Consider the following 27678-nt stretch of genomic DNA (forward strand, 5'->3'; position numbering starts at 1 on the left):
GATATGAACATGGCTTAAGTGTTTCACTGCAAAAACTGAATCTTAATAACATTAAAAGACCCTTGTTTCAAGAAAAACTTCTATTTTTTTCTCTTGCAAGAAAAATTTTAAAGAAAGTTTTCAATAGCAAAATAATCTTAGCTTGAGAAAACATGACTTGAATTGTTTTTCTTAAAATAAGAATTCCATCGGCAGACTTTTCACCTTTCGTTTTAAAAGAAAATCTGCCAACGGGGTAAGATTTCTTGACTTATTTCTACGGCTCTGTTTTTGCAGTGGTGGTCAGATGCACTTGTGCAGATGTGGGAATCAAATCCCAGCTGTGGGGACATTCTCATCCAAAGGATCAGCATGTCTAATGAGTGTCTAAAAATGCAGCTTGATTTTTCTTTTTTCTTTTTACCCCCATTGTTTCCTGTCGAAGCTGCAACACTGCAGCAACAGCTGCACATTTTTTACAGTCCAGCCTCACGGTTATTTGAAACTCCATAAAAGCCCTGTAAATCACCCTCGGTTCAGTTTGCCCTGCATAAAGCCACATGCAGCCTCTCCACCACGCTCTTGCACCCCCACCCCTACCCCCTCTCCCTCCTCATCCTCCTCCCTCGCTCGCTTCCTCTCCTCCTCCACAGTCAGAGCTCCCTTTTGCGCGCACGGTGAGCGCCAGCATCGGCTCCAGCGCCTCTCTGACGCACCATCGGAGATGAGCATCCCGGTCCCGCAGGCTGTCAAGGCAGAACCTTTCGACATCAACGCATCAGACCTCTGCGGGTCAAGCTTTTAACTTCCACTCATCTGTAGTCTGTCTTCCGCAGCATTTTCCTCTCATCCTGATTTTTTGTCCTTCTTCTTCTTCAAAATTTTTTTTGGTGTTTGTTTTGGTGCTGCGCGCGACAGTGCTGTATCCAGTTGGCTGGGAATTTACTTGGAATTAAAACAAGGACCTGTCAGCTATCATCACCTGCTGTGGGGGTCTGGCTTACCTGCTGGAGTATGGCATTGAGAGGATGAGTGGTTCAGACTAGGTGTTCATTTAGAGGCTCCTTTTGGCATTTTGACAGGAGATCGATTGGATAGACAAGGTGTAGATCTCCACCTCTTCTCTCTAAGATCTTGGAATATTTCTAAGAAATCCTCAAACAAAAAATTGCGTCCGCTGTCCAAATCCACAAGAGCGGTTTTCCCACTGCAGGGGATGCTGTGGAACCCACGCCTCTTCTGTTTTTCAAATCTGGATTGTGATTTTATGGCAACTGAGCATCGAGTCTGAATTTGCGATGTCTGAGCTTTGAGGGTACCGTGGGATTTCATTTGGTCACCTCACACGGCAGCATGGCTCAATCCCGGAGGGACTGCAACGGCTGGGAGATTTACCTCCCAGTGGGCTGCCTGCTCCTCTCTGTTCTGCTGTTTCACCCTGCTCTGGCCAAAGTGTGCAACGACCGTACCAAACACGGACAGGACAACAGCTGGTTCACCAGAGATGGAGAAAACTTGCCCATAATGGTACTTATGCCCATGAACGAGTCGGCCCTCATGAGCGGCATCAGTCAGGGAATCGAACCCGCGGTTCAGCTCGCCATCCAACATATACGGGAGTCCAGGAAGTACTCTTTTTCCCTCATCACAAAAATTTACGACACTGAGGTAAATAATACTTCTTATTTTTTGCATCTGTGTGGGTGCGCGCGTGCACACTGTGTTCACGTGCGCGTGCAGGCTCTATTTATAAGCGCGCGTGCAGATTCTGTGTGTAGGTGAGCGGGCAGGCTCTTTTTTTTATGCGCGCGTGCAGGCTCTGTGCGCGCGCGCCACCCCGCAGCGCTTCACTGTGTCCGTCCAAGGGGAAACATCGGCTCCTGTTTGTTATCTGCGCATCCTCAGTGGCCCCGTTCTACTAAATACGGCAAATCAGATCGGCTTTGCTCCAAAATGACAACACAACGTTGGTGCTTATTCTCTTCTCTTCATCCTGATGCTGCTGCTGCTGCTGATGCTGCTGTCGCAACGCCATTGGAAGCGCATTCATATATTTAACGTGTAATGCGCCGCATAACCCGCGGCGCACTGTTGTGCTGTCCCCACAGTAAAAAATCAACATAGTTCCATAGGTGCATCTTTTCTTTGAACCCACTAGAACCCAGTTCTTTTTAAGTCACGAATCAGTCCTTCAATCAAAAGATTAAAGGGCTTCTTCTTACCTGCCTGAAGATGGCGGTACTTGGATAGTTCCTAAATCCACGAGCCTCATCCCACTGCATTCCACCAAAGAGGTTTAAGTTTATTCAGGTCTGGAGACACCTTCCTATGATGGCCCTGAAGTGTCTATCACACCAACAAATCACTCAACACAAAAGATCCCAACAATTCAATAAGCAAAACAAATAGCAGTAAAAAAAAAAAAAAAAAAAAAAAACATTACATTTTTGAAACCAAAACAAGATTCTAAAAAAAAAGAAGTAATTTCCAGAAATCCAAATGAAATATTAAAATACGAAACACAATAAGAAACAGGAAAAGGTACTATGGGACATCACTGATTGGATGGTGACGTTTGAGTTTTTAGAATGCGTCTTCAATGTCCGCATGCTTTTAATTCTATGTAAACCACACACCAGGCATGTGTGGTGCGTTCAAGAATGCACTGAACGTGGGTTTTTGAATGCACATTTGACATATAGTTTTGACACTGGACTGTCACTACCAGATACTAGCACATGTACCTACAGTTGGAAGAGGCTTAGTGCAAAATGTCAAAGCGGTGCAAATCTCATGAATCTTGTTCCAGGCTTTTTCTTTCACAGCTCTATTCCATCATATGAAAGACTTGGTGTCATAGAATTCCAGCCAGGCATAAACCTCAAATATTAATCTCTCCTCCATGATGAATTTTCAAACGGTTGGCAGTTCCAATTTTTGAAAAGGACGCTATCCATTCGTCGCTTCCAAATCCAAGTCCCAGATTGGTCAAAGTTCAACTGGTATGACAACACGTTCAGTCGCCATTGGTTTTGTTCAGAGAGCCCGAAAAGTGACATAAAGCTTGCTTAGCGATTCGTGATAGTACGATTTTTTAGACACATGTGTTTACACAGGCTTTTCATCGTAAGTAGTTGCTCGATTGCATGTTTTCGAGCCAAGTGTGAACATAGCATAACAGTTTTGTGCGCATATCCAGTATCGCTTTATAAAGCAACTTTTGGTTAAAATGATGGACAAACAACATCATCTAATGATGTCCCATAGTACTTATGTTTACCAGTTTCTTTTTAAGTTAAATTGCTTCTATATTTTATTTTGATTTCTGGAAATTACTGTTGTAATCTGAAATGTTTTCTTGGAAGTCTGTAATATGCTTTTGGGCTGAGTGATTTATTGATTTGCACTTTAGGGCCACCGTACCTTCAGAATATTTAACTAGTATTACTAGAATTCCACACAATGACAACATTTGTTAGAGCAATCAAACAAGAAAAAAATCAATTACAATCAAAAAAAAGAAAAGAACAAAAAACTAATTTTTTCAGTATCTTGAATATGTACAGGTGCTTTTTATGGGAAGAGAGCATGCCAGGCCTGACCGGGGAAAGCCCTCAGTCACGGCGGCGTGCTCTGAAACCATGGGATTAATATGCTGTTATGAGAGTTATGATTTGTCTATTCCTATCCCCGGGGGAGAAAGATGAGCTTGAAGTAAGAGGTCAGTGGGCCAGCCGCCATCCGCTTCCGAGGATAGCTTGGATGGCAGTACCAGATTTTCGATACAACCAATCAGTGAGTCTTCCTGAGCTATTGCTAAGATTGTTAAAAATAGTAGTTTTTCATTTATGGAGTTTTTTTTTTTTTTTAAGTGCTGTTAAAGAGCAACTCGCAAAGACATAAATCTGAGTTTAAATGTGAACTTTAGAACAGGGTTGTATAGCTAAAAGTTATGCAACAACCAGAATGTCCATATATGTACTAATATGAAGTAAATAGCAACGAAATAACTTACCTTAAAATATTATTATTTTTCCTGAATCTTTGCCTTACACTTGATTAAAAGTCCTCAGGACACACTCATGCACGCAGCTTTCAACATACCACATGCTGATGTCAGAAAACAAAACATGCATGAATGGGTTTGTTGCAGCTAGGAGCAGGCAAAGTGTGAGGCTGTGTGAGGTTTGTACATGCCTGTATGTTTATGTGTGAGCCCTGGGATTTAGCCTGGCAGATGTAAGTAATCAGTCCCTGAGCAGAGGCTCTTTATCCCTTTATCCCCTGTCAGTGGAGCCATTGGTAGACTAAGCAGAGGCAGTCCAGTCCCCCTTGTTGGTGTGGATGGGTGTCAGAGCTGATGAAGAGGATGACAAGGGGTGGTTCCACAGCAAAGGGTCTGAACAAGAAGATGGTTGCAGACTAGTTCTGTGCCAAAATGATGAGAACTTCTGGAACTTTTTACTATTAGAAAATCTGGGGTTCAAGATAAAAATCTGGAAGCTTTTTTATCAACTCCAGTGATGCTGAAGAACTTCTTTTGGCTGTAACTTTCGATTTAAGAACATGATCAATGCTTGTTTTGTGTGTTTGCTTTCATTCAAATTCCTGGAAAGGGAAACTATAAATCATTGACTGGATAAAAGAACTGAATTGAGTGACTCCTCCCCCCTCGTGTTCCAGACAGGAAGTACCTGCTAGTTCCGAAAAGCAAAAATCCCATAGACGTCTATAGAGAAATAACCAGTTTGTTACACAGTCATTGTATTTGTGGGAATAACCATTTTTGCGCTGATGATTTTTTAAACATGTTTTTCTTTATTGGAAGTTATTCAAGTTATAAACTGACCAATCAGATGCCTCAACTAAAGGAGTTGGTGCCTGTTGGCCTGACACTGAACATTTGAAATGCTTGATGAAAAGATTTCATGTGGTCTGCTTTCAACTGGTAGAGGTGTGGCATTTCAACAAGCTCTCTCCTGATTGATTAGAGTGATTGCCAGACTGACTCGGACCAATCACTGCTTATTGACGTCATCTGCCTCCAAGATGGTGGCGACTATATGGGAAAAAAATAGTGACCGAATGGACTTCATTTGGTTGAGCTGGAAGGAAGTCATTTTCCATGGGTAACGTCACACCCGCTCGGTCCAGTTCTCTTATACATTCATTGCTATGAATTGAGATTTATGCTATGTTTGACACAAAAACCACACACAGTCTCAGCTAAGGGACAATTTTAAATTCTATGAAGCACTTTTTGGACAAGGCATCTTGACGTTGGGAGTGGGGTCATCTATACCCCAGAAGACAGTGCGCTGAACCTTTTTTCTTCAATGATTCGTGATCTTCACTGGTGTCCATGGATTACATGAAAACGTCAATTTAAGAGTGAGGTCATCTGGACCCCACAAGATAGCACGATTTGATGTAACGGAACAATAACAAAAAAGATGTAAGAACAAGTTTATTCAGGATGTAGTGGCAATAGAACAGGAAGTCAGGCAGGAAGAACCAGGTCCACACCAAAGAGGCGGAGATGAGTGGATGCTAGAAAGGGAGAGTGGAGTTAGCAGGAGCAGAGTGAACAGCTATTGCTCAGCTACTCTTCAGCTGGAAATGGGAGGAGTGAAGTCCTTATAAAGGGGAAAGAGTGGTTCAGCGGAGGGTGTTGAGGTTCAGCAAAGAGGGAATTTTAGGATTCTAGAAGAGCATGAGCACGGCAGAGACTGGGCAGGAGCAGATCCAGTGGCAGATGCAGGGGCAGACGCAGGGCCAAAACTGAGCTAAAGAGTTGACAAGAGGTTGATGACTTTCTGGCAGAGAGGTGGCGGTGAGCAGGGTGATTTAAAGACATCTGAACCTGTGTTAGTAAATGTGATATAGTGGATTGCAGTCACTTCCTAGGCAGGGAAGTGACGGGGATTCCTTTACATAACAAGAAAATCAAAGATTAATTTCATATCCACATAAGGACAATGTGAAAAATATTAGTCAGAGAAAGAAAAGAAAGTAAAATACGTTTCGATGTTGATTGTTTGTTTCCGAAGCGCATGTTTTTCACCATCAAAAAGTTTCCTCTCAGATTTTATTTAAGATTCAAATATTTAATTTTTTGCCTAAGTTTAAAGTTTAATATTAAAAATATTGAATGTAATCAATGATGTTTTGGAAATCCATTAAAATCTTTTTAGATATATTTCCCCTAGAGAAGAATTCACCTTAATTCAATTCAATTCAATTCAGTTTTATTTGTATAGCCCAAAATCACAACAACAGTCGTCTCGATGGGCTTCGAAGTAAAACATGAACTTAAAAGGATCACGAATACAAAGAGTTCAATAGAAAAATACTAAAATGAACTAACAAACTGACTAAGCTATACTGGCATCCCTGCCCTTAGACCCCCCTTCGCGGTAAGGAAAAACTCCCAAAAAAACCGGATTCCGGAAAAAACGAAGAAACCTCAGGGGTGCCCACATGAAGGAGGGATCCTCCCCCAGGACGGACAGGCAATTTACCAGAACTCTTAGAGAAGAATTAACTTGTCTAAATCTACAACTACATATATATATATATATATATATATATATATATATATATATATATATATATATATATATATATATATATATATATATAAAAGTCCAGAAGACGAGCTTCATCCAGCCGTGGTTGTGGGTACAGTCAAGGGCGCGAGTCGAGCCGGAGACAGGAACCACAGCCAGGTGTAGGAGCAAGGACCTTAGTTCATACTAAAAAAAGAAAAACAAATAAAATGTTTTTAACAATGTCACATGACCATCTATATATCTATATATCTATTGAGAAAAAATTAGTAATGCAAACAGTGATAAATGTAAGTTTGTAAGGCATTAAGGGGATTTAATAGTCAGCCATAGGAAAAAGTGATCATTATTGAGTGATGGTGAAGAGCAAAATAGACTAAATAACTAGACTTCTGTATTTGTTTCCTCTTGGTGTGATTAAATAATTTCTCATCTTATGTTTTGTTGATAGCCATGAAAACGTGTGAGCAAGAAAGTTTGTAATAGTTGAAAAAATGTTGACATGGTAGCGCAGACTCTCATCATACAGTAAATATGTTCTTTCTAAAGGAAAGGTTTTGGTTCTTTATGTGAAATTTTCACTGATGTATCACGAATGAACCACGTTAAAACCACGGAAGAAGTACAGATAAACCACGCAAAGAACACGCAAAACAACGTAGAACATGAACCATGTGTGATTATTGCAGTATTTATACACAATTTATTAGTAATTGGTGCATCAATTGTGTCATTCGAACGTGGTATGTGCGCCGTATATGCGATATAAAAGTAATACATCGGGGGTACATGGTCGAAAAGTTCAATGGACATTCGTGGTAGGGTCGTGGAAAGCCACACATTTGCATTTGCATCTTGCGAAAATCACGCACATCTGCAAAAGATTAATGTATACACCACATAAAATACACATAAACTTTGTAATCCTCCAAGAATTTTGTGTTTTTGTTAAAGAGCCAATCGGGTCGATTTCTTACAGACAACAATCCATGAAGTTTTACTTTACCCTTAAGAAAAATAAGATCCTAATTTATATTTGAGTAATTGTTACTATTATGGTAAATGTAAAGGAACTATTGTTTTTTTGGGCGGCATAAATAAAACAAACAGAAAAAAGCCTTTTATGAAATCGTTAATAACTTTTTGACATAGATTAGCAGCACTTTCTTTCAAAATAAAAGACACCATCTGCCACATCTCAATGCAGCAAATGTAGCTAGTGTAATGTCAGCAGTAATTACATACAGTTTATTTTACCATTTGTGGTGCATTTCAGCCAGAGAGTTGTAAATCTAACAAACTAAAAATAAATCAGAGCTAATTAAGTGACCCTCACCAATGCATGTAAATAGTGACTGTGTTACATGGCCTTTACATGGCCATCAAGATGATTGCTATAATCATATAAATAAATGATGTTGCACAGAAACAATCATCAACAAAAGTTGGCTGTCCTAGGTTGCACATACTTTTTCTCCAATACCCTACGTTGGGGCAGCTTGACCCACTGGGAACAAGCACTATATGACAGTTTGGCTTTACGCTAGGAGAACACAGAGGGCTGAGTGTGACTGTATCCGCTGACCCGCTGCAGAGAGTGAGGATCAATGAGCAGCAGCCCTTCTTATTGAGCGATCAGGTCTCTGGGGGGAATCAGGGGGAGAAAGGCGAGAGCGAAAAGTGCTGTGTGGAGCTATGAGATGAACATCCCGAAATAGGGTTATGTCATCTTCTGTGCAGGAAGAGGAAATGGCCACTCTCTTAATTCTTGTTAGCTCGTAATGCGATGCCATTTGCATTGTTTTTTCTCTGAGGCTAAATTATTTAATGGCTGTTAGAAAAAAGAAAGCAATTACTGCATGCATTGATTTATGTCCAGTAGATCTGATTAAAGGATCCTGAAACTTTTGTAAGTTCAAAATAGTGTTAGGATTTATGAGAGTGCTGACTCACTCTACATCAAACCAAATCTGAGTGACATGGAGCGAACTTCAATAAATACTCCATTTAAGCAGTAATTGCTGCCCTTTGCTTGAGTTGGCCTGCCAGGGGCCTGAAAGGTTTGAGAAAGACTAAAGCCTTAGTCACATCGGTTTGGGGATTGACCTGCATGGGGGCTGCAGGTTTTTTGTTGTGTGGGCCCATGGAGGGTGCCAGAGCGAAGCGGAGGAGGGGAGTGGAGGTGCGTCTTGCAGTTATTTGAGGCTCGTACGGCCAGGGACGTCATGAAAATGGAACGTACCATTGTCCTTCGTAGAACTGTATCGCGTGCCGCTAACCACTGCATGCTGGCGCAGTGGTTAGCGCTCTTGCCTCACAGCAAGAAGGCCCCTAGTTCAAGTACCGGCTGGGGGACCTGAAGCAGAACATCGATGGGGGACCTTTCTGTGTGGAGGTTGCATGTTTTCACCGTGCATGTGTGGGTTTTCTCCGGGGATTCCGGCTTCCTCCCACCGTCCAAAAAAAAAGAAAAAAACATGCTTCATTGGTTCATTGGTTACTCTTAACCCTTGTGCTATCCTAGGCACTTTAACATTGGGAGTCGGGTCATCTAGACCCACTAGACAGTGCTCTGAACCTTTTTTCTTCAATGATTTGTGATCTTCACCGGTGTCCATGGATTACATGAAATCTTTCCACCTTTATCCACCTTTTCATGGTAGGAAGAACACGTCAATGTAAGGGTGGGGTCATCTAAGATAGCACAAGGGTTAATTGTCCCCAGTGTGAATGTGAGTGTGCATGGGTGTGTGATTTGTGGCTCTACCATCGGTTGACGACCTGTCCAGGATGTCCCCCGCCTTTGCCCACGAGTGGCTGGGATAGGCTCCAGCAGCCCCGTGACCCCGAAAGGGACAAAACGGCTTAGAAGATGAATGAATGAAAAAAGAAGTTATATGCACATATGACACCCAGGTGACGCTGTCGTGTGATGCCAGTGTTGTGTTCTTGGAGATAGTTTCTGTAGAGCGGCAGGAGTTCATTAGAAACTAATCTCTTACTTGTAGACTGTTGGCATGGAGTAAGACAACCGCACTTCCTGTCATCTATCTGTTTACACTCTTTCCCGCTTGCTTACAGCCCCTCACAACCCCAACCTAGCAGAAGTGGCACTTTTGTTGCTAATGCATTATTTTAAACGTATTGCTCTTTTGACCTTTCCCATGCATTAGGCAGACCTCAATGACTGCACCAGTCTGCTAATGACACAATCATTCACACCGTGAGGCCAAAAGAACAGAAAACTTGAGAGCTAATCACTTTTAAGCACATTAAGCAAGCCTGTGTATTTGTTGAAAAGTCAAAATGTACATTAGTCTTGCTTGAGAAAAAAGAAAGGAAAGGTCTCCTGTGGACGTGTGGGCAGAAGCACTTTTTTTGGTAGTTGGTGAGTGTTATTCCAGACGGAATGATTCATCTCACACCGACATTTAAAAAAATCAGGCAGTCACACGAAAGCTTTTGGTCAAATCAGCCATAAACTATGCTTACAAAAATTGTCTGTTTGAAACAAAGAACATATCCTGCATTATATTCTTGATTGTGTGTTTAAAAGGGTTGAAACATATTTAAAAAAAATCAATTCAAGTTTCCAAGCAAGTTAGTGAACAAATGACATTGTTTTTGGTGAACAACATTTAGCATGGTAAAGTACATTCTAAATCAGGGGTGTTCAAACTTTTTGGAAAGAGGGCCAAATGTGGTCAGATAAAGATAAGTGAGGGTCAACCAATATGCCTGCATTCTTTGAACTCCTATAATGACATTATATGTAAATTTCTATTGCAATTGGAACATTTTGTCTTTCCCAAAGAATGAAAGAATGAAATACAATTATTTCCTAACTTACTGTACAATTTGTATTTATGGATCAAAAATAAAATAATAAAAAATCTGGAAAAGAAAACTTTCATCCACTTTAACTCTGGGTTCACATGAAATGCTGCATATTATTCACTATTAAATGCTCAATGTAAATTTTTACATTTTCGAATTCATAAATGGCAAATAAATGGAAATAAATGATTTTCTATTCAAAAACCATGGACACAATTGTTTTGTATTTAGCTACAAAGATGTTCCAAATGTCCATTTATCCTGGTGGCTTCTGCTGTCAACTTTACTTTTTAAGAAATTATTAACAGTCTGAGAAATAAACTACAAAGTGACACAAAAGGTTTCAGCAACTGGTTTACAATGGCGTTCAATAGAATTTAGACAATCATTATTAAGAAAGCACAGCTGAGATCATATAAGTCCACTTCATCCCACTCCCTTTTTCTGGCAATCTATTCAACTCCTCTTGAAAATCCTAATAGTTAATATGTCTATGAAGACTCTCATTCATCCAGGTTGGTTCCATTGTAGTAGTTTTAGGGGATGTCATCTGGACTTGGTTTTAAAGTTTCACCTCTTATCCAAGAGGCTTTGTCAATTCTGAAATAGCTGGTCTATGAGCTGGTATATATGCGCTCATGGGGGAGGAGTAGTTAATAGTTAATAGTTTCATTATGTCTTGTACACTGTGACAGCTTTCTGAAAACTGGGCAGTATTTTACTGCAAGGTCAGGAGTAATACTGTACAAAGGCTTTACCGTATTTTACTAAAAACACCAATGAATCGTGGGAATTTCCCTCGTCACAACTGTAATTTCCCAGTCACTGTCAATCAGAATACAGTAAGAAAAATGCCGAAGAAAATATGGTATCACAAACAAGTACTGAAAACATTGTTTACGTGTGACAAGAAATGGTTGATGGGGAGGTAATGGGAGTCTGAATCTGATTCACAGCACGGGCCGGACTTTGGACATGCCTGTTCTAATTAAATCTACAGAACCCACATTATATTCGGGAAAAAAAACCTTGCAGCTAATGTGACTGTTTACATAGTGGTGTTTAATTCAGGATCTTAGCCTACTCCATTGATGAGATTGGAATATTTGCGTGCATGTTAACATGTTTTCATGTTTCAGTTGGTGGACTGCTGTTTAATATGCAAATGAATTCCAGTATAGTCCCTTTGTGGTCATGCTGATTACCGTGATGGTAACTCCTTACTTCAATTTAAAGTCATAATCAAGCAGGACTCTTGCAGAATATTTTAAAAAGTAATGGTGATGCAGTAACACACAAACCTTTGTGTGTTTGGTTTGATATATGAAAAGCAGTGAGTGACTGCTAATGAAGAATAGACCGTATTTAACAAAGAGGGTTAATGTGGCTGTAAAAAATGCATGTTTCTTTTTGTCTCAAATTAGCCAACACTGCAAATCATTTACCTGTTTTGGGTCAATGTAGACTTAGACAGGTAAATGTTTGTGTTGTTGTTGTTGTCTAAGTGTAACTCCCTCTTCAGCAACCCAGAGAATTTTGTGCGTATGGTAACCAAACCTCAGGAGAGGTGCCCTGCTGTGGCACGTCTGAGGAGTTTCCATCCCTAAAGTGCTGCGTAAGAGTGAAAAAACCTAAGAGACAGAAGGGCAAGCGTGCAAAATACTTTGAAACTGTTTTAATGCAGTCAAATTGTATTAACGTACTTGAATCTGACATGTTTTGGGTTTTTTTTTAACCACCGATGACCGAATCATCCCTGTCAAGCCTTTTATATCTTGTTTCACTGTCTGATACAACTTTCTCTTATATTAGAAACACATAAACACCCACACGTTCACACATGCTACGTTTACCTCTCCGCCTGCCTTCCCTCCCTGGTGAGTTGACAGAAATGAAAGGATTATCGTGGAATTGGTGTGCGGTTGTCATTAGGGATTGGACAAACGCTCTCTACATGCTCCTGCTTGCAGAGCGGGTGAGGGGGAGGAGGGCACAGCACAGAACAATAAGCAGAGAGGGAACGTACCCTTGCTGCTCTTGTAATTACATTAAATCACATATAATTGTTCGCTACTAAACAAAGAAGCCAAATATTGCCAGATTCTTTGGAAGAAAGCACATTGACTGGCACGTGTGCACTTGCCTGTTCCTGTTTATAAAAAGACAGTGACCTTAGGCAGGTGATTGCATTCAGTCACTGCATGTGTTTGACACTGTTCCTTTTTGTGTGTGTAAACTTGGGATTAGTGGATCTCAGTGGGTCTGTTTGCTTTGTTGACCAGTATGTGAAACTGAAACATTAAATAACGTCACATGCCCGCGGACGGGGGTTGACCCTGCTGTTTGTTGGGTCGTCTGAGGGTCTTAGAGAGGAGTGGCTGCACCAAGGGATCTGCGGGACACACATGTGGATCCCTTGAGGGCCGCATGGTCACCTCAAGAGACATCTTGAAAATGAAAAGTACCATTGTTGTGTATGTAGTGAGTGTTTTGGGAAGTGTTTGTAAGGCTAATGTAAGTTGCATGCGGTCATGACGTACGGGTGAGACTGTTGTGCAGTCATTAGTAAGGTACAATGAGTGCCTTCTTACTGGCCACGTGCAAAGGCTGTAGCACGGCGTGCACGTGATACGTAAGTGCACTTAGAAGGGACACACAAACTACTCTCAGATAGATAGATAGATCTTTTGGAGCTTGTGGTCTCAAAAGTAGCTTGCATGCCAAAAAGTGTGGGCACTGATTTACTCAGTAGTCGTCCAAGTGATCATGAACCATTAATGTAAGTTCCGTCAGAACGACCTGCTGAATCCCTTCACAAACGCTGTCTTGTAAAAAGCCAGCGCTATGCTAAATGCAGAAAAGCCAGCTGGAACTAGACTTCTGTATTTGTTTTCCCCTCTGTGTGATTAGATAAATTCTCATTTTGTGTTTTGCTGGTAGCCATGAAAATGTGTGATAGCGATAGAGGTGTGGAAGTTCTTATTGTTACTCAGTTTCCCCCTGCCTTCACTTGCAGAAATACTTTAAAAGTAATTGGATTTGCTGCTCACTTTTGTCCATCCGGCAAATTTGATATCCATCAGTATCTTTTTCTTTCTCTTTTGTGAGTCAAGAATATCACCTTCATCTAAGGTTTGTATGTACAGCAGTAATTGTGTACAAATCTGTCCCGGCCATACAATGTACAGAAAAAAAATGCTGTACAGTGATGATAAGAGATCATGTCCCACCAAACTGTGAACCAGTGCTATGTGTGTTTAGGCCCTAATGGATGGCTGGTTGGATAAATGGGAGGCAGAGCAGATTAAATTGTTCTGTCTTGGACTGTATCGGTGGAATTGTATTTAATCTGAGCATTCTATTTCAAGCAATTCTGACTATTTAGAAAAATGAACCCCATTCCACAGCCCATAGCACACACAAATGCACATCCTCTTGGATCAGTGCACAGTGAAATGGCTGTGCTGTAAATGCTGCTCGCAGCTTCTGTACATGTTTCAACTACACAGCTTTCCTTTGGTTGTTACATCAACAAGCAAATCATGTCAGAGTAGGTCAATAGGAACAGAAATTATGGCTGGAATGGCCAGTTGTAGAGCTTATGGTGTTTTTACACGGTTGCGGCTTTATACAGTCAGTGTTCAGGACCTACAGTGAAGGGGCTTAAATGGACCTGGAGCAGCGGGTTTGAAAAACCTGATGCTTTCAAACTGTGACGGTGAACGCCGACGACCCAAATGCAGTAAAAGCAATTTCCACAAAATACTTTTATCACCAAACTTGAAGCATGACAAAGGAAACCAGCAGAACATTTCAACATCAGCTCCCTAGATACCTACAACATAATCAACCATATTAAAACAGCTGAATCCAATCAGGACCGGGCGGGATTCCTTGGTGGCTGTAGAGATGACAGAAATCCTATTGGTCCTCCACTTTTCATCTGACGGACTCTTGTACACTCCGAGTTACAGATTACTGATCACTTTCCTTATTAGAATTTTTGTGGAACATTAGTATTGCCATAAAGACCACAAGCAGTTACTTTCAAGAAAAAAATAAAGGAGCCAACGGGAACATGGCTAACGTACATTTTCAACTTTTCCTTAGGTTTTTATTTTGGCTGACAAGATCATACCAAAAAAGATCCCAGTAAGGGTTCACACGGTGCGTTTATTTACAAGGATGGTTATTCTGCTGACTGAATACTTTGATGTCCATTTTGGAGGTTGTTGGGTAGATTGAAGAGAAAACAGCTGATGACACTGTAATCACTTTTATTTTTGTGCTTGATCTGATATTTCAAAGAAAATAACATAAATCCTGATGCGTAATAAAAACCTTCAGTGCAACCTTCGTCTGGACTGATCCCCATAGGATGACCAAATACCTGTGATGTTCTTGGTTTTAAAGCGACTCGGCTAACGTGCGTCCAGACGAACACTTTTAATGAAAAGGACGTGTAAAAATAGGGAAATGCATGTTTCAGGTTTCCCCACTCATAACTGTCACCTTCATAGCTACGCACCTTTTTAAGACAGGTTTTGGGCTTTATGTACAAAATGTGTGGCCAATGAACAGGTGTTAAACCAGGTCAAACTTTGACCAATCAGGGACTCAGATTTGGTACGGACTGTGACCCTTTTAATTCACGGAAGTGCCAACCGTTTGAAAATTGATCATGGAGGAGAAATGAATAGTTGCGATTTGTGCTCGGACGGAATTCTATGACACCAAGTCTTTCATGTATCGGAATAGAGCTTTGGAAATAAAAGCTTGGAGCAACATTCACCAGGCTTACACCACTTTGACATTTCGCACCAAGACTCTTCCCACTATTAGGTACATGTGGTAGAAGAAGAAGCCCCTACCTGCTTGTCCAGTTTAAAACACCCAGAGCTGAACATGTATTCAAGGTTGCGAGCTTAGCCCGGTGTACTTAGCCTTTGAGAAATGAGCAAGCATACTGGCAGCCTCTCTACATCCATATTAATCTGTAGACTCTGACTCTGAGCTGCTCTCCATTTTGTTGTCTTGCTCTCACACTCTGGGGAGCCTCTATTGACTTCAAGAGAGCCTTTTGTGCCGACTGTTTAGATTTATTGAAATCGGACTTTTTGCAGCATCTATTCTCATACAATAAGAGAGATACATAAAATAATATGTTATAAAACTCACATGTTGTCAGGGTATCTTCTAGCTATTTTAAATTATTTAATCCAGCTACGTTAGATCGGCTCAATTTGTGGTCAAACTTCTAGTAAATCAATGAAAAGGAATAAAATAGTATTTCAAATAATTTAATCAATTAAAATCTGTGGAAAAGATGTTACAAATAGCAAATCTACATCAAAAATATGAATAATAATTAAAGATAAAAATATCCCTTGAAACATTTTTTATCTCAATTTATAATATTTCTGTGCTCTCTCCACACACAGGCTGTCACAGTTGGTGTGAGAACCAGTGTTAGATCAGTTTTTTCCTTTGGGCATAATGCGCGAAAAAAGCAGCACAGGTGGTAGTGGGGTTACGACCATGTTTTAGTCGTTATTGTCAGCTACGTCTGGAAAAAAAAAAATCTTCTTGTCTCTACTGTTACCCTGATGAAGCTTGGACAGAAAAGAAAACATTACAAAATTTAATGGATGGAGGAAAAGCAGAGGGAAAGAGACACGATGCCACAAGGATAAAAGAAAAAAATGCAAAAATGCTTTTAGTGTTTTATATATTTATTAAGTTTTCAGTTTTAAAACATAGAACAAACAAACTCAAAACCCAGTCCCCCACCCCCTGCTGCTGTCAGTGTCATATACACCAATATCAATTTTAGTAATGGAAATATAAGGAAATAAAATGGTGCAAGTTATAAGCAGAAACATGAATATATAAAATCTGTCACAGTATAGGTTAAATAGCATATACATTACAAAAAAATAAGTAAAGTGCAAATATATTAATACACACGTAAAGAAGAAGAAAAAAAAAAAAAAAAAAAAAAAAAAAAAACGGCGCAAAAATGCTTTTAATTTAATTGTTTAGTTTAGTTTTTTTGGAAGCAAAACATCAGTACATCTATCGTGTACGACTTTAAAACGCTTTCAAATTACGTCGATATGTTTATCCTCAACATTTTATTAAAACCAGCTTTATGTGATTGTTATTCATTAGTCCATTTGTTTACCTTCTGATTTTTTTATGCAAAAAAATCCTTTCAATAAGCATAATTTCTGTATCTCGTAGGAAAGTCATACATTTTTCAAGATATAGAAATTTTTTTTTTTCTTTCTGGAAAAATTACAGGGTAGAAAGGGAAAAATTCTGATTCATTAAATTATTGTAGACACAGTTCTGTAGACAGAAGAAAAGTAGCAATTAGTAAAAGTTTTCTTGCATGAGGCAGCTTCCTCCCACCTCAACAAAAGCAGAGCTAGATTCATGCAGTCTGACAGAAAAGCACAGCGTAAATGAAAAGTATTTTTTTGAACTTGTGTCATATATATAGCGCACCTATAGAGTGATTTGTGTGATATTAATCCAGGCACAACATTCACTGTTTTGAGCGTAAAACTTTAAACATTTTATGTGCTCAAAACATTATTTTGCACTTAAAACAGAAAAAAAACCACTTGAAACTCAAAACTAAGTGCAAACAAAACAAATTTACCCTTTAAAACTAATAAATATGAACAAGCAGAACAGACATGGACATCAGGGTTGATGTCTGTGATTGGCTGGCTTTTGTCGGACATTCACTATGCCCTGCTCTGTTTTGAGCGCAACAGAGAGATAATTTCTTTTGAGTTAAAATAGTTTTCTACATATTTTTTTGTTTCAAGGAATGTTTTGCGCTTAAAACAGTGAGTGTTGTGCTTAGAAACAATGACACGGAAATCACCCTATCACTTGTGCTGTCTAGTGGGGTCATCTGGACCCCACTAGACAGTGCGCTGAACCTTTTTTTTCAATGATTTGTGATCTTCACTGGTGTCCGTGGATTACATGAAATCTTTCCACCTTTATCCACCTTTGTCATGGTAGGGAGAACACGTCAATGTAAGGGTGGGGTCATCTGGATCCGACAAGCATTAAGACAAAAGAGTCAGAGATAAGTCCGTCAGTCATTCAGATTTTATTAACTGTGTCTGCAGTAAATCTAGAACTTGTCTGTAACACACCACATGTTAGTCGCATTAGGGTCTTCACAACAACCAGAATTATTCCATATATAAAGTGCCACGGAGTCTAAATATCATAAATGTCAACAGGATTTTGATCACTTTAGATTAAATGTGAAGGTTTTTTTGTTGATGGTGGATAAAAACTGCAAGAAAAGATTTTAATATAGTAAGAAAACATGTAAAAAAAAAAAAAAAAAGCAAAATAGTACAAATAAGAAGAGCGGATGAGATGCAGAACCTGAAAGAGAGAGAATTCAGGACATGGATTTTGGCTTAGCTCTGACAACTGGATGTGACTTGTCTGAACACAACGTGATGTGTCAACTCGTTGTCTGTCATGTGAAAAAAAGGTGCATGCAGTTGAACAAAAGAGAAACTTTTCTGTGTTTTGTGGGCTATTGGATATTTTCTTCAAGCATCCATGTATGGCTGTATTACAGTAACTGGAATGCTGTGCTATGTATGCTAAACCTGTGCTAGTGTGCATGGATATGCCTATGAAGTTGTCATTTGGGAGTTGCTATGTGGGGAGCGAGAAAGAACATGACATGTATGCCAAGCTTGTTAAGGGGTGTTCTCAGACAGTTGGAAGAAACAGGGCCGCAGAGGAGTGGGGTGGAGGTTTGGGGGAGGTGGGTGCTGGGAGGCCATGTGCTGCTACCGTCACGTGTCATGCTTGGCACAGTGGCGGGCGAGCAGCAGGCGGGCAAAGAAAACACCACCTACCAGGAACTGTGGGCGTGAGGGCTGGGTGAGCAGAATGGCTGCAGAGCTGGCGCTTTTCCTCAGGCTTTATCAGAAGGAAAAAAAAAAGAAACGTGGAGAGATGGATCTGTCACTAACAATCAGACTTCTTGCAAACCCTGTTTATGTGCCCAAGAGTGAACAATGACGTGCTCTCCAAATGTGCCTCTTTCTGCACAGTATTCGTGCATTTAGTCACAAATCTTCAGCAAATGTACTGCAAGGAAATAATTATTTGACATCTACCACCCTGCTTTTTTCCCAGCCGTTTCTGCTGGACTTCCACTAGACTGGTAAACTAGATTAGTTCATTTTAGGGTCTAATAAACTGCACACAAAAAATCATCAGCTAGTAGTGTAGCCGAGAAACAAGCAGGATGGTAGATTTTGAGGATATGGGTTCAGCAGCACTAATGCAGATGATGGCTGATCCAGACCAAATACATGTATTTTCCACATTATAGGGAGTATAAAACACACCGTCAATGAATCCTCTATTTTTGAGAGTATAAAAGGTTCAATGAACTATAAGGCTAAAAACAAGAGTTAAAAATAAGTCCATCAGTCAGACTTCATTAACTGCGTTCATAGAAGGTCTAGAATTTGTTTGTTACAAGCTACACCTTTGCCACTTTAGAAGTGTTAGCCAAATTAGCATATTCACAGTACCTGTAACTTCCGTCCTTCCGTCCCTCATGGAGGGCTCAGCCAAAAATTACCAGCACACATTCTGTTTGGGTTTGCTAAGTCTTTCCCATAATTCTGCCTCACCACTTACCTGAGAGTCCAACGCGCACGGCCGAAGGTTGCCTGAAACGACTAAAAGTCAATTGTCAACCTTGTGCCCATAGTGTCCTGGTGCCATGTTCTCTGACAGACACTGACACACACCCTTGCGTTGGAACAGAGTTTTTGTTGTGGACAAAATGTGATGTACACCGACGTCCAACAGCAGAATATGTCACTGTTTCAGTTTCTTTTTTCTTTGGTTTGGTTTGGTCTTGGTTTGAGTGACTTCCTGTTTTATTTTGTAGTATTTCCTGTTTTGTTGTTGTTTCGAGTTTTACCTTTCCCCATCAGTCCTGATTGTGTTCACCTGTGTCTCGTCAGTCCTGTATGTATGTAAGTCCTGTCTTTCCCTTCCTCCTGTACTTGTCCATATTATGTTATTTCCCTGTTCTGAGTGTTTCAAGGTTTCGAGTTTTGGTCAGCCTGCTTAAGCAATGGTTTTTTGTTTTTAGTTTCATTACTTTATTAAATGTCCTGTTGCCTGGAACCTCCTCCTCCTCCTCCTCTCTTCGCCTGGGTACTTCCACAACCCACATTCGTAACAGAATATCACTTGGGTTCAGATCAGATAGACCATTACCTCCAATCATACCCCTCCAGGTGCAAAAGAGTCAGAACATATTTTATGCTGACATCCACGTAAATCTTAAGAGGGTAAGATTACCAGTACTTTATAGAATGCATAAATGAAGCACTTCTTACTTGAAAATGACATTACAAAGGGCAACATAAAAACTACTATAAGTGGGTGAAAAAGTGGGTTATTTTTGCTTCTTTGTTCAGAGTTTTGACCCAGATATTGCCCATGGCAAACATGCATCCATGATGGTGAGCTGCCCAGGGTGTACCCCACCTTCATCCAGCAGTAGCCGGGACAGGCTCCAGCAACCCCGTGACCCCAAAAGGGATTCAACAGGTTCAAAAAAATTGATGGAAGTATTGCACATTACCATTGATGTTTTTTTCCCCCGTTTTTTTATCGGATTTATCGTCATCGATTTCACAAAGTTAAAATCTAATCAATATGAGCGTTTTGCTACAATTATTTATAAGTCTTCTGTCTTCTGAAGATAAAAATGTTGATGATTTATTAAAAAAACATTTAAATGCTTTTTTCTTTGGCAAAAATTGCATTGTGGTCTATATTTGCAGAGCTTGGGAAATTTCTAAGGCACTTGATTTTGGAATTGTGTATTCAGACATCACTACACAATGGCATCGCATAATATAGTGCACTAAATAGGGTGGGAATCGGACACAACCATCCTACGTTCTCATGCCATCTTCTTCTATGTCCCACAAGAGCACATTAGGCGCACCACCTCGTAGGGTGCCCCCTACATTTTGGAGAAAATTTAAGACTTTTAAATGCGCCTTATGGTCATGAAAATACGGTACATGGTGTACTGGAACAGAATATCTAGATACAGGGATTCATTTCATGTTCCTACTTGTTTGCAAACCAATCTTTGTTTCTTAATTTTATGTGAATTTTCCATTTTAACATATAGCGACAGCAGAAAAATGTTTGTGGCTTTGAAATACAGTGTTTGTCGAGGCGTGTGCCTTTTTTTTTTTAAACAATGTCCGGCCTTATTTAGATCAAGAGGCATCTCAAGGAAGATCAAAAGAACATCTAAGCTCAAAGTGAAAAAAGGGCTATGTATTCATTATGTAAATGCCTTTTTTCTGCGTTTCAGTTTTAGTTAAGACACATCTAAAAATGGCTGATGAATACGGAGCAAGACAGGGTGGCAAAGAGAAGCTGCAAGATTAGCAGTAAAATTAAGAAAGGCAAAAACAAGGAACTGTTTAATCTTCTGAAGAAACCTGGCTGTGTGTATTTATGCTTTCATGAATGTAAAGTACATGTCAGCCTGGGCTATTAAGAAGAAAAAGGTTTCCATGGAAACCTGCTTTTTTTTCTCCTTACAAATAATCAGGTAGACTTGTAAAAAAACAATAATAGAAAATTACAAACCTCTTTGAAGATTCCACAAACCCCTCAAACCTGCCGTTTTATCCTGAAGACGACCACACCGCCACAAAATCCACGGCTTTCTGCCTGTAAGCACTGAAGCCCCCCCCCCCCCCCCCCCCCCCCCCCACCCACCCACCCATTATCCATTCTCTTTATTCTTTGAGCATAAATACTTGTCAAGTGCAACATGCTGCAACCTGGAGGAAATAATCAGTGAAGCGTCATCCCAATGCCCCCAAAGATGCATTGTTTAGGGCCAGGTCCCCTGGTTTCACAAAAGACGCTCACATTCAACAAGCCATCATGGAAAAGGCCATTTTTATCAAGGTGGAGCGGTCGACCTCTCATTGAAAAATGACAAGCTGGGTTTCCGCCTTGGGTTTGTTGAAGTATCCTTGTGCAAGACACTGAACCTTATTGCTCCTGGTGGTTACAGGTTGGAGCCAGTGTTAGGCAGGGCAGGGACTCTGACTGTGACGAGATTTGGGCCTTCTAAGAAGGTAGTAAAGCACTATTTAAGCATTCGCCATTTCCCGTTTTTTTTTTTTTTACACTACTCAGCATAAACCATATGGGTGCACCTATATTGATGATCATATTGCAAAATCATTGTGTAAGAAAAACCCGTTATCCTAGAATGGGGGTGGGATGTCCTTAAATAAACTACATATACTCCAGCTGTGGAACAATCTGTTCTCATCTTTGCAAAATTATATATTTTTCATGATGGTTGTCTTTAGTCCTCAGACCCATAGGAAAATGACATTTGTGGAGTTAAATGTTAGCCCACCAGTCAGTAAAAATACATAAATAAATAAATAAATAAATAAATAAAGTAAGATAGCAATGAAAAGTACCAAAAGCTTTTGAAAAAAAGTTGTGTTATAGTTAAAGCCGTGAGCGTTTTTTTACGGCCCGCATAGCTACCCAGCCCCGCCGCCCCGCTGCATGTGACTGATTCCTTTTTTTAATAGCTTAGTTTGTTGGTTCTATCTCTATAGTAACCACTTTATTTGGGGGTTACCTGTGGGTGACAAACTGATCCATTTCATTTTTAGAAGCATAGGCAAAGATTGATTTTTAGAATTCCGTGGCCACAGACGTTTTTTGTCGACCACGCCCACATTCCTAATGTATTCATATCGTATGTCTCATCATTTAGTTGAGCTTGAACCACCGACTTATGTATTAAAATGTTACAAAATTCCAATAAAAATATGCGAGCACCAGGGTTACGCCACTTTTGTGAGCTAATATCGATGGGGGAGAAACTAAAAGAGATCTCTTGCTCTTAATCTGTTTCTGACTTTCTCTGAACAGAGCTTTTATAAATGCATGCCAATGTTTTAGTGACAGTCACTAGTCAATGTCTAATCATCTGTTTTGGGCCTGGACACCATTAACCCTTGTGCTATCCTAGGCACTTTAACATTGGGAGTTGGGTCATCTAGACCCACTAGACAATGCTCTGAACCTTTTTTCTTCAATTATTTGTGATCTTCACTGGTGTCCATGGATTACATGAAATCTTTCCACCTTTATCCACCTTTGTCATGGTAGGGAGAACACGTCAATGTAAGGGTGGGGTCATCTAAGATAGCACAAGGTTTAAGGGTCGCTGTTCAAGATGAGAGGGAGAAAAAGAGATTGTGAGGAAACGAAGCTGCACAGATGAGATGATACAGGAGTGCATTTAGATAAGACAGCAATGCTGAGACTCCAAAAAGCATGTGGAAGGTTTTTCTTCATAACTCCCACTGACACAGATAACTTAAGTCTATGAACTCAAATGCTCAGGCATACTTGTACAAGTATTTGCCAAAAGATGATCACATTTCTTGCTTTTTATCCTTGAGGTGGCTGTGTTTAAAGTACTTCAAAGCACTTATTGCCTTCTCCAAAGTAGACAGTGACCTGCATACTCTCTTTTGGAGAATAATGGAGGAATCAAAAATGAGGAAGAAAAGCAAAAAAAGAAATTCAAAACCACAACACGGAACAGATTTTCTTTAAAAAAGAATTTTAAACCTCAAAAGCTGATATTTTTTAACCATTCTGTTTTTATTTGGACATGCAAACCTCAAGGATTTGAAACCTGAGTTTGCCTGTCCTACATGTGTAGTGTTCTATTAGACAGTAGGAAACCCCAAAACTAACCAAAGTCTCTTTTCAATTTCCTGTGCTTATGACAACATAAGCATTTTGTGGCTTTAAGATCAGAGAATTTCTTTGGACTTCCTACCAAAATACTTGAGATTTGACTTCATAATATTATGTTGAATAAATGTTTTTTGGTCTTGGGCCATGATATCTATTTGCTATGATTTTCCAGTGTGAGCCCTTGTGGACGTTGAGGTCCTTTAGTAGCCTAAATTTATGGCGAGGCTTGCTTTAGTTTTTATGGTCCTCACCTGTTGAACAGCCTCCCAGAGTGCCTCAGGACCACAGAGACTGCTCATATTTTTAAAGGAAAGCTCAAGATTTACCTTTTCAACCTGGCTTTTAGCTGAAATTTAGGAATATATTTATTTAATATTTACAGTATTTTATAAAGTTCTATTTTTTCCTTGTTTTGATTTATTCATCATTGTTATTTTTTAAATTACTTTTAGTGATGATACTTGCCCATGATTGTTTATTTATCTATTTACTCATTAATCTCTGTTTTAAATTGTATGTATTTTACTCTTTCTACATTTCTTTTACCTCCAGTATCCTCAGGGGGCTCCAGCGGTAGCATCCTCTGAGAATCTGAGTGGGGTGTTTGCTGTTGTAGACAGGTCCCTAAAACATAGTTTCCCCAATTAAGTATCAAGCCAGATTTCCTTTTGGCATCTTATACACGTCATTCTATGTTTCATGGTATTGTATGACTGAGGAGTTATGGGCATTGTGTGTATTGTACTTTTTTTTTGAAGACTTTGTTTTACCTCTGAATAAAAAGTGCTTTCAAAAATTAAGTTTATATTTGAAATGATTTAAAAATGGACCACTTTATGCAGACAGTGTTCGCTAAACTCGAATAAAAAAGGAAACGGATAGAAACGTGAAAAAGATAAATTGCTGTACTTATCGTGCCAATAGACTGGAGCTTAAAATGTTGTTGTTTTTTTTTGTTCATCTTTTGACTTATTCCTTCAGGGGGCGCCGCAGAAAATCAGCTTTTACTAATTGAGACAGTGGTTTGAGAGAGATTTTTACCTTAGATATCCCTCCTGACACAACTTTTGTATTTACCCGGGCTGGGGACTGGCACAGGGAGACCCAGCCTTGGGCCCTCTTGTGGCTACATAGTTAGGCAGTAGTGTGAATCGTCTTGAATACATTTGTTGGAGAGTTGTTCTTTAAAGTCCCACTCTGTTCATCTTTTGATCTATTTTAAAAGTGTTCCCCAGTGGTCATTTAATCATGATTATGCCGTTTTGTCTGTGCCTGGTTCCCAGTGATTTTGAAAAAAGAAATACTCAGAAATGCAATTTTTTACTTATTTTCTTAATACATGTTCTCCATCATCAAAAAATGCTCACAAGCAAATGTTAGAAACACCAAAAACCCTATTGTCATCCCACAGTTGCTAAATTATCAGCTCTTACAACCTGCTTGTCAAACCAGTTCATCTACTGCACGTCTGCTGTAAATACATCTGTGGTTTGTGTTATATTTAGCTTAAGCTCCACACAGTATGGAGCAAACTGAAGCAAGATGTAGCCTAAAGGCCAGTTTAGAATATTAATCTTGTCAAGTGGAAGAAAAGCTTTAAATCAAACAAATAGAAATAAAAAATAAAAAAAATTCAATATTAACATTTTATTTTAACTTTCATTTGATTTTAGTTTGTACGTTGTAGCACCAAGTTTTGTTTCTGGTTTCTATTCATGCTCCAAAAGATAATGGATATGGAGAATCCAGCACATTGATGGCAAGAACTTTAGTAAAAACATGGATAAACAACAAAACCAAAGCACTAACAGGAGTATAACCTTAAAAAAAACTAAAGGAAAAAAATAAGCAATGAATTCAAATAAACAAATTGCTTAGCTGTGGATAAACCTGGTTTGATTGCTGAAAGTAATCTGTCAACAGAACAGAACAAATCCTCACGACATGGCAGATGTTGCTCCAAACCTTTTTTTTAAAAAGGTTACCAATCATGTTATCCAAAAATCTTTACACAGAAATTGCAGAAATCTCTGACTCCAGCTCTACACACCCTGGCTTTTAGGAGAATAAAGGCAGATTATCAAGTTGAAGTGAAAGCACTGATAAGTGGCAGGATGAGCAGAACTAGGCTTTTTTGTGTTTTGTGGGAGGCTATATCACATTTTCTGTAAGCACCTAACAAGACTGCACCTGTGTTTGGTTTGTATGAATAAACAAAGGGGAACGAAACTCTGTTAGGATTTGTCTGTTTTGTTGAATTGATAAACAATTCAAGCAGACGCATGAGTTTTGTGAATTTTCAAAATAAAGGTGGTTGGCATGCAGTGTTGGGTTTATTATTCCAAAAAAGTAATACACTACTTTTCTCTCTGCTTATAGATCATACTGTTACACCAAGTAATCTTTTTCATGAAAAATATTTACTAATTAGTTGTAGCCTTTTCTTTTGAACCTCAAAAGACCCACACTTGAAGAAGCTGCTACAATTTGGCGCACCGGTAATTGTGCAGCAGCGTCAAACATAGAGACTCAAAGCATCTGACTAGTACCATTAGATGGTAAAGATTTTAAATAAACAAAGCATTTTTAAACCAGACATTTTGATGTATTAATATAACTTTACTTAAAAATATCAATATTTGAAATTCTTAACTGTCTCAACTAATGTGAGAAGACACTTCAATAAAACAAATTGCACAAACTTAACTTTGGTTAATGCACAATGGCAGAAACTTTAAACACAGTTGGTGTAATGTTTGAGATTTAATTTCTCATTAGTTGGTGGCACAAACAATTGTGCAATACGTGCACACTCAACACTTTTGCACTATAAGGCGAACCAAACTACGAGGCGCATTAAACGGGACAAAAGAGTCAGAGTAAGTCAGACTGTGACTGTATAAACTGTTTTTACAATAATTCTAGAACTTAATTGTAACATGCTACATGTTAGCCTTGCATGCTAACATGTAGCATGCAAGGCTGCTATATATATAGATATATATCTATATATAGATATAGATATATATGTATATATATATCGATATATATAGATATATATATAGATATATATGTATATATATATCGATATATATAGATATATATATCGATATATATGTATATATATATATATATATATATATATATATATATATATATATATATATATATATATATATGTATATATATATATATATATATATATATATATATATATATATATATGTATATATATATATATATATATATATAGATATATAGATATATATATATGTTTTAATATAAGACTTTTCAGTGAGAAATACAATACAAAACTCCAATGAAAGAATTGGTTTAGCCTCATACCTATCCAGATTTCTTGGAAAGATCTGCAGCATGGATAATTGTTGCAGATATCAGCACCTTGCTTGTGTGTGTTTAGCTGCAGTGTGACCTATCCGGCCCAGTGAATAAAATAACTTATTGTGACTTGCCTGATTAGTATAATTTAGTTTACTGGTCTTTTATACTATATCGAAATTAATGCCTCTGGACAAAAACTACACTTAACCACCTCTAGTTAAAAAACATAATGTAAAATATTTTTCTTTTACTGACTAAAAATGTTTTTGTATTATTTGTTCTTTTCACCAAATATAATTTTGTATATATTAATCTTTTATTATACTGCAGAAATGCAGTATAGCAAACACTTTAAGACAATTGTGCTTTGAGGCTTATTTCAGACATTGTTAAGGCCCTTTCACATACTGGGAAATTAAATGTAAAAAAAAACAGTGAGTTCAAGAGATAACACACACCTGAACCCGGCTAGAGGGATATTTTCTGGCAGCTGGGGCAGCAGTTGTAGCACACGAGTGACTGGTCTCAGGCACGCAAAGCTCCCAATCCCTTTCTGCACACAAAAGCGCACTCTCTGCTCAAACCCCCAGCAAGCCGGGCCCCGTTCCACACCAGTGGCTAAAAAGATGGGCAGTGCAGCTGACACTTGTGCTGAAAAGAGGAAGAACAAACCGAGCCAGCTCCCCCTCATCTTGCTTCCCCTTCCAAGTTCTGCTTTTGTAGTCCTCAAGCCCTTCTGCAAGTCATTTACGGTGTCTTTGGAGCCAACAATGGTGGTTTTGATCGTCATCATGACTGTTGACTACACAAGAATAATGGCTCTGAAAGCAACAGTCTACAAAATGAAATGTTGGATATGTATATTTGTTAAAAATGGTCACAAAAGTCTTTTATTGGAACACTACTTTCTGTTGTTTTGATGTCAACTGAAAATGCTGTAATTAGTTTGTGGTTGCAGAAAAAGTTATTTCATATCATTTCAGCAGGCAAGCAATCGAACGTTGATATTTTAATAAATAAACCAAGAATTGTTTCATGTTAAAGTGCCAGGAACTGGTGGAGGACCCCAGATGGAGGAGACCAGGAGTGGTGACAG

The 27678-nt window shown here is 39.1% G+C and overlaps 1 protein-coding gene across 1 annotated transcript in view; it reads left to right on the top strand.

Moving 5' to 3' along the window:
• The first annotated feature begins 566 nt into the window (after positions 1-566).
• Positions 567-27678, top strand: part of gabbr2 (gamma-aminobutyric acid type B receptor subunit 2) — a 207594-nt gene continuing 180482 nt past the window's right edge. Inside the window, exon 1 of the mRNA XM_023959777.1 lies at positions 567-1647. Within this exon, the coding sequence (XP_023815545.1) occupies positions 1333-1647 (315 nt within the window). The 5' untranslated portion in view covers positions 567-1332. The remainder of the gene's footprint in view (positions 1648-27678) is intronic.

Source organism: Oryzias latipes, chromosome 11 (genome assembly GCF_002234675.1).
Source record: "Oryzias latipes chromosome 11, ASM223467v1".
NCBI lineage: Eukaryota > Metazoa > Chordata > Actinopteri > Beloniformes > Adrianichthyidae > Oryzias > Oryzias latipes.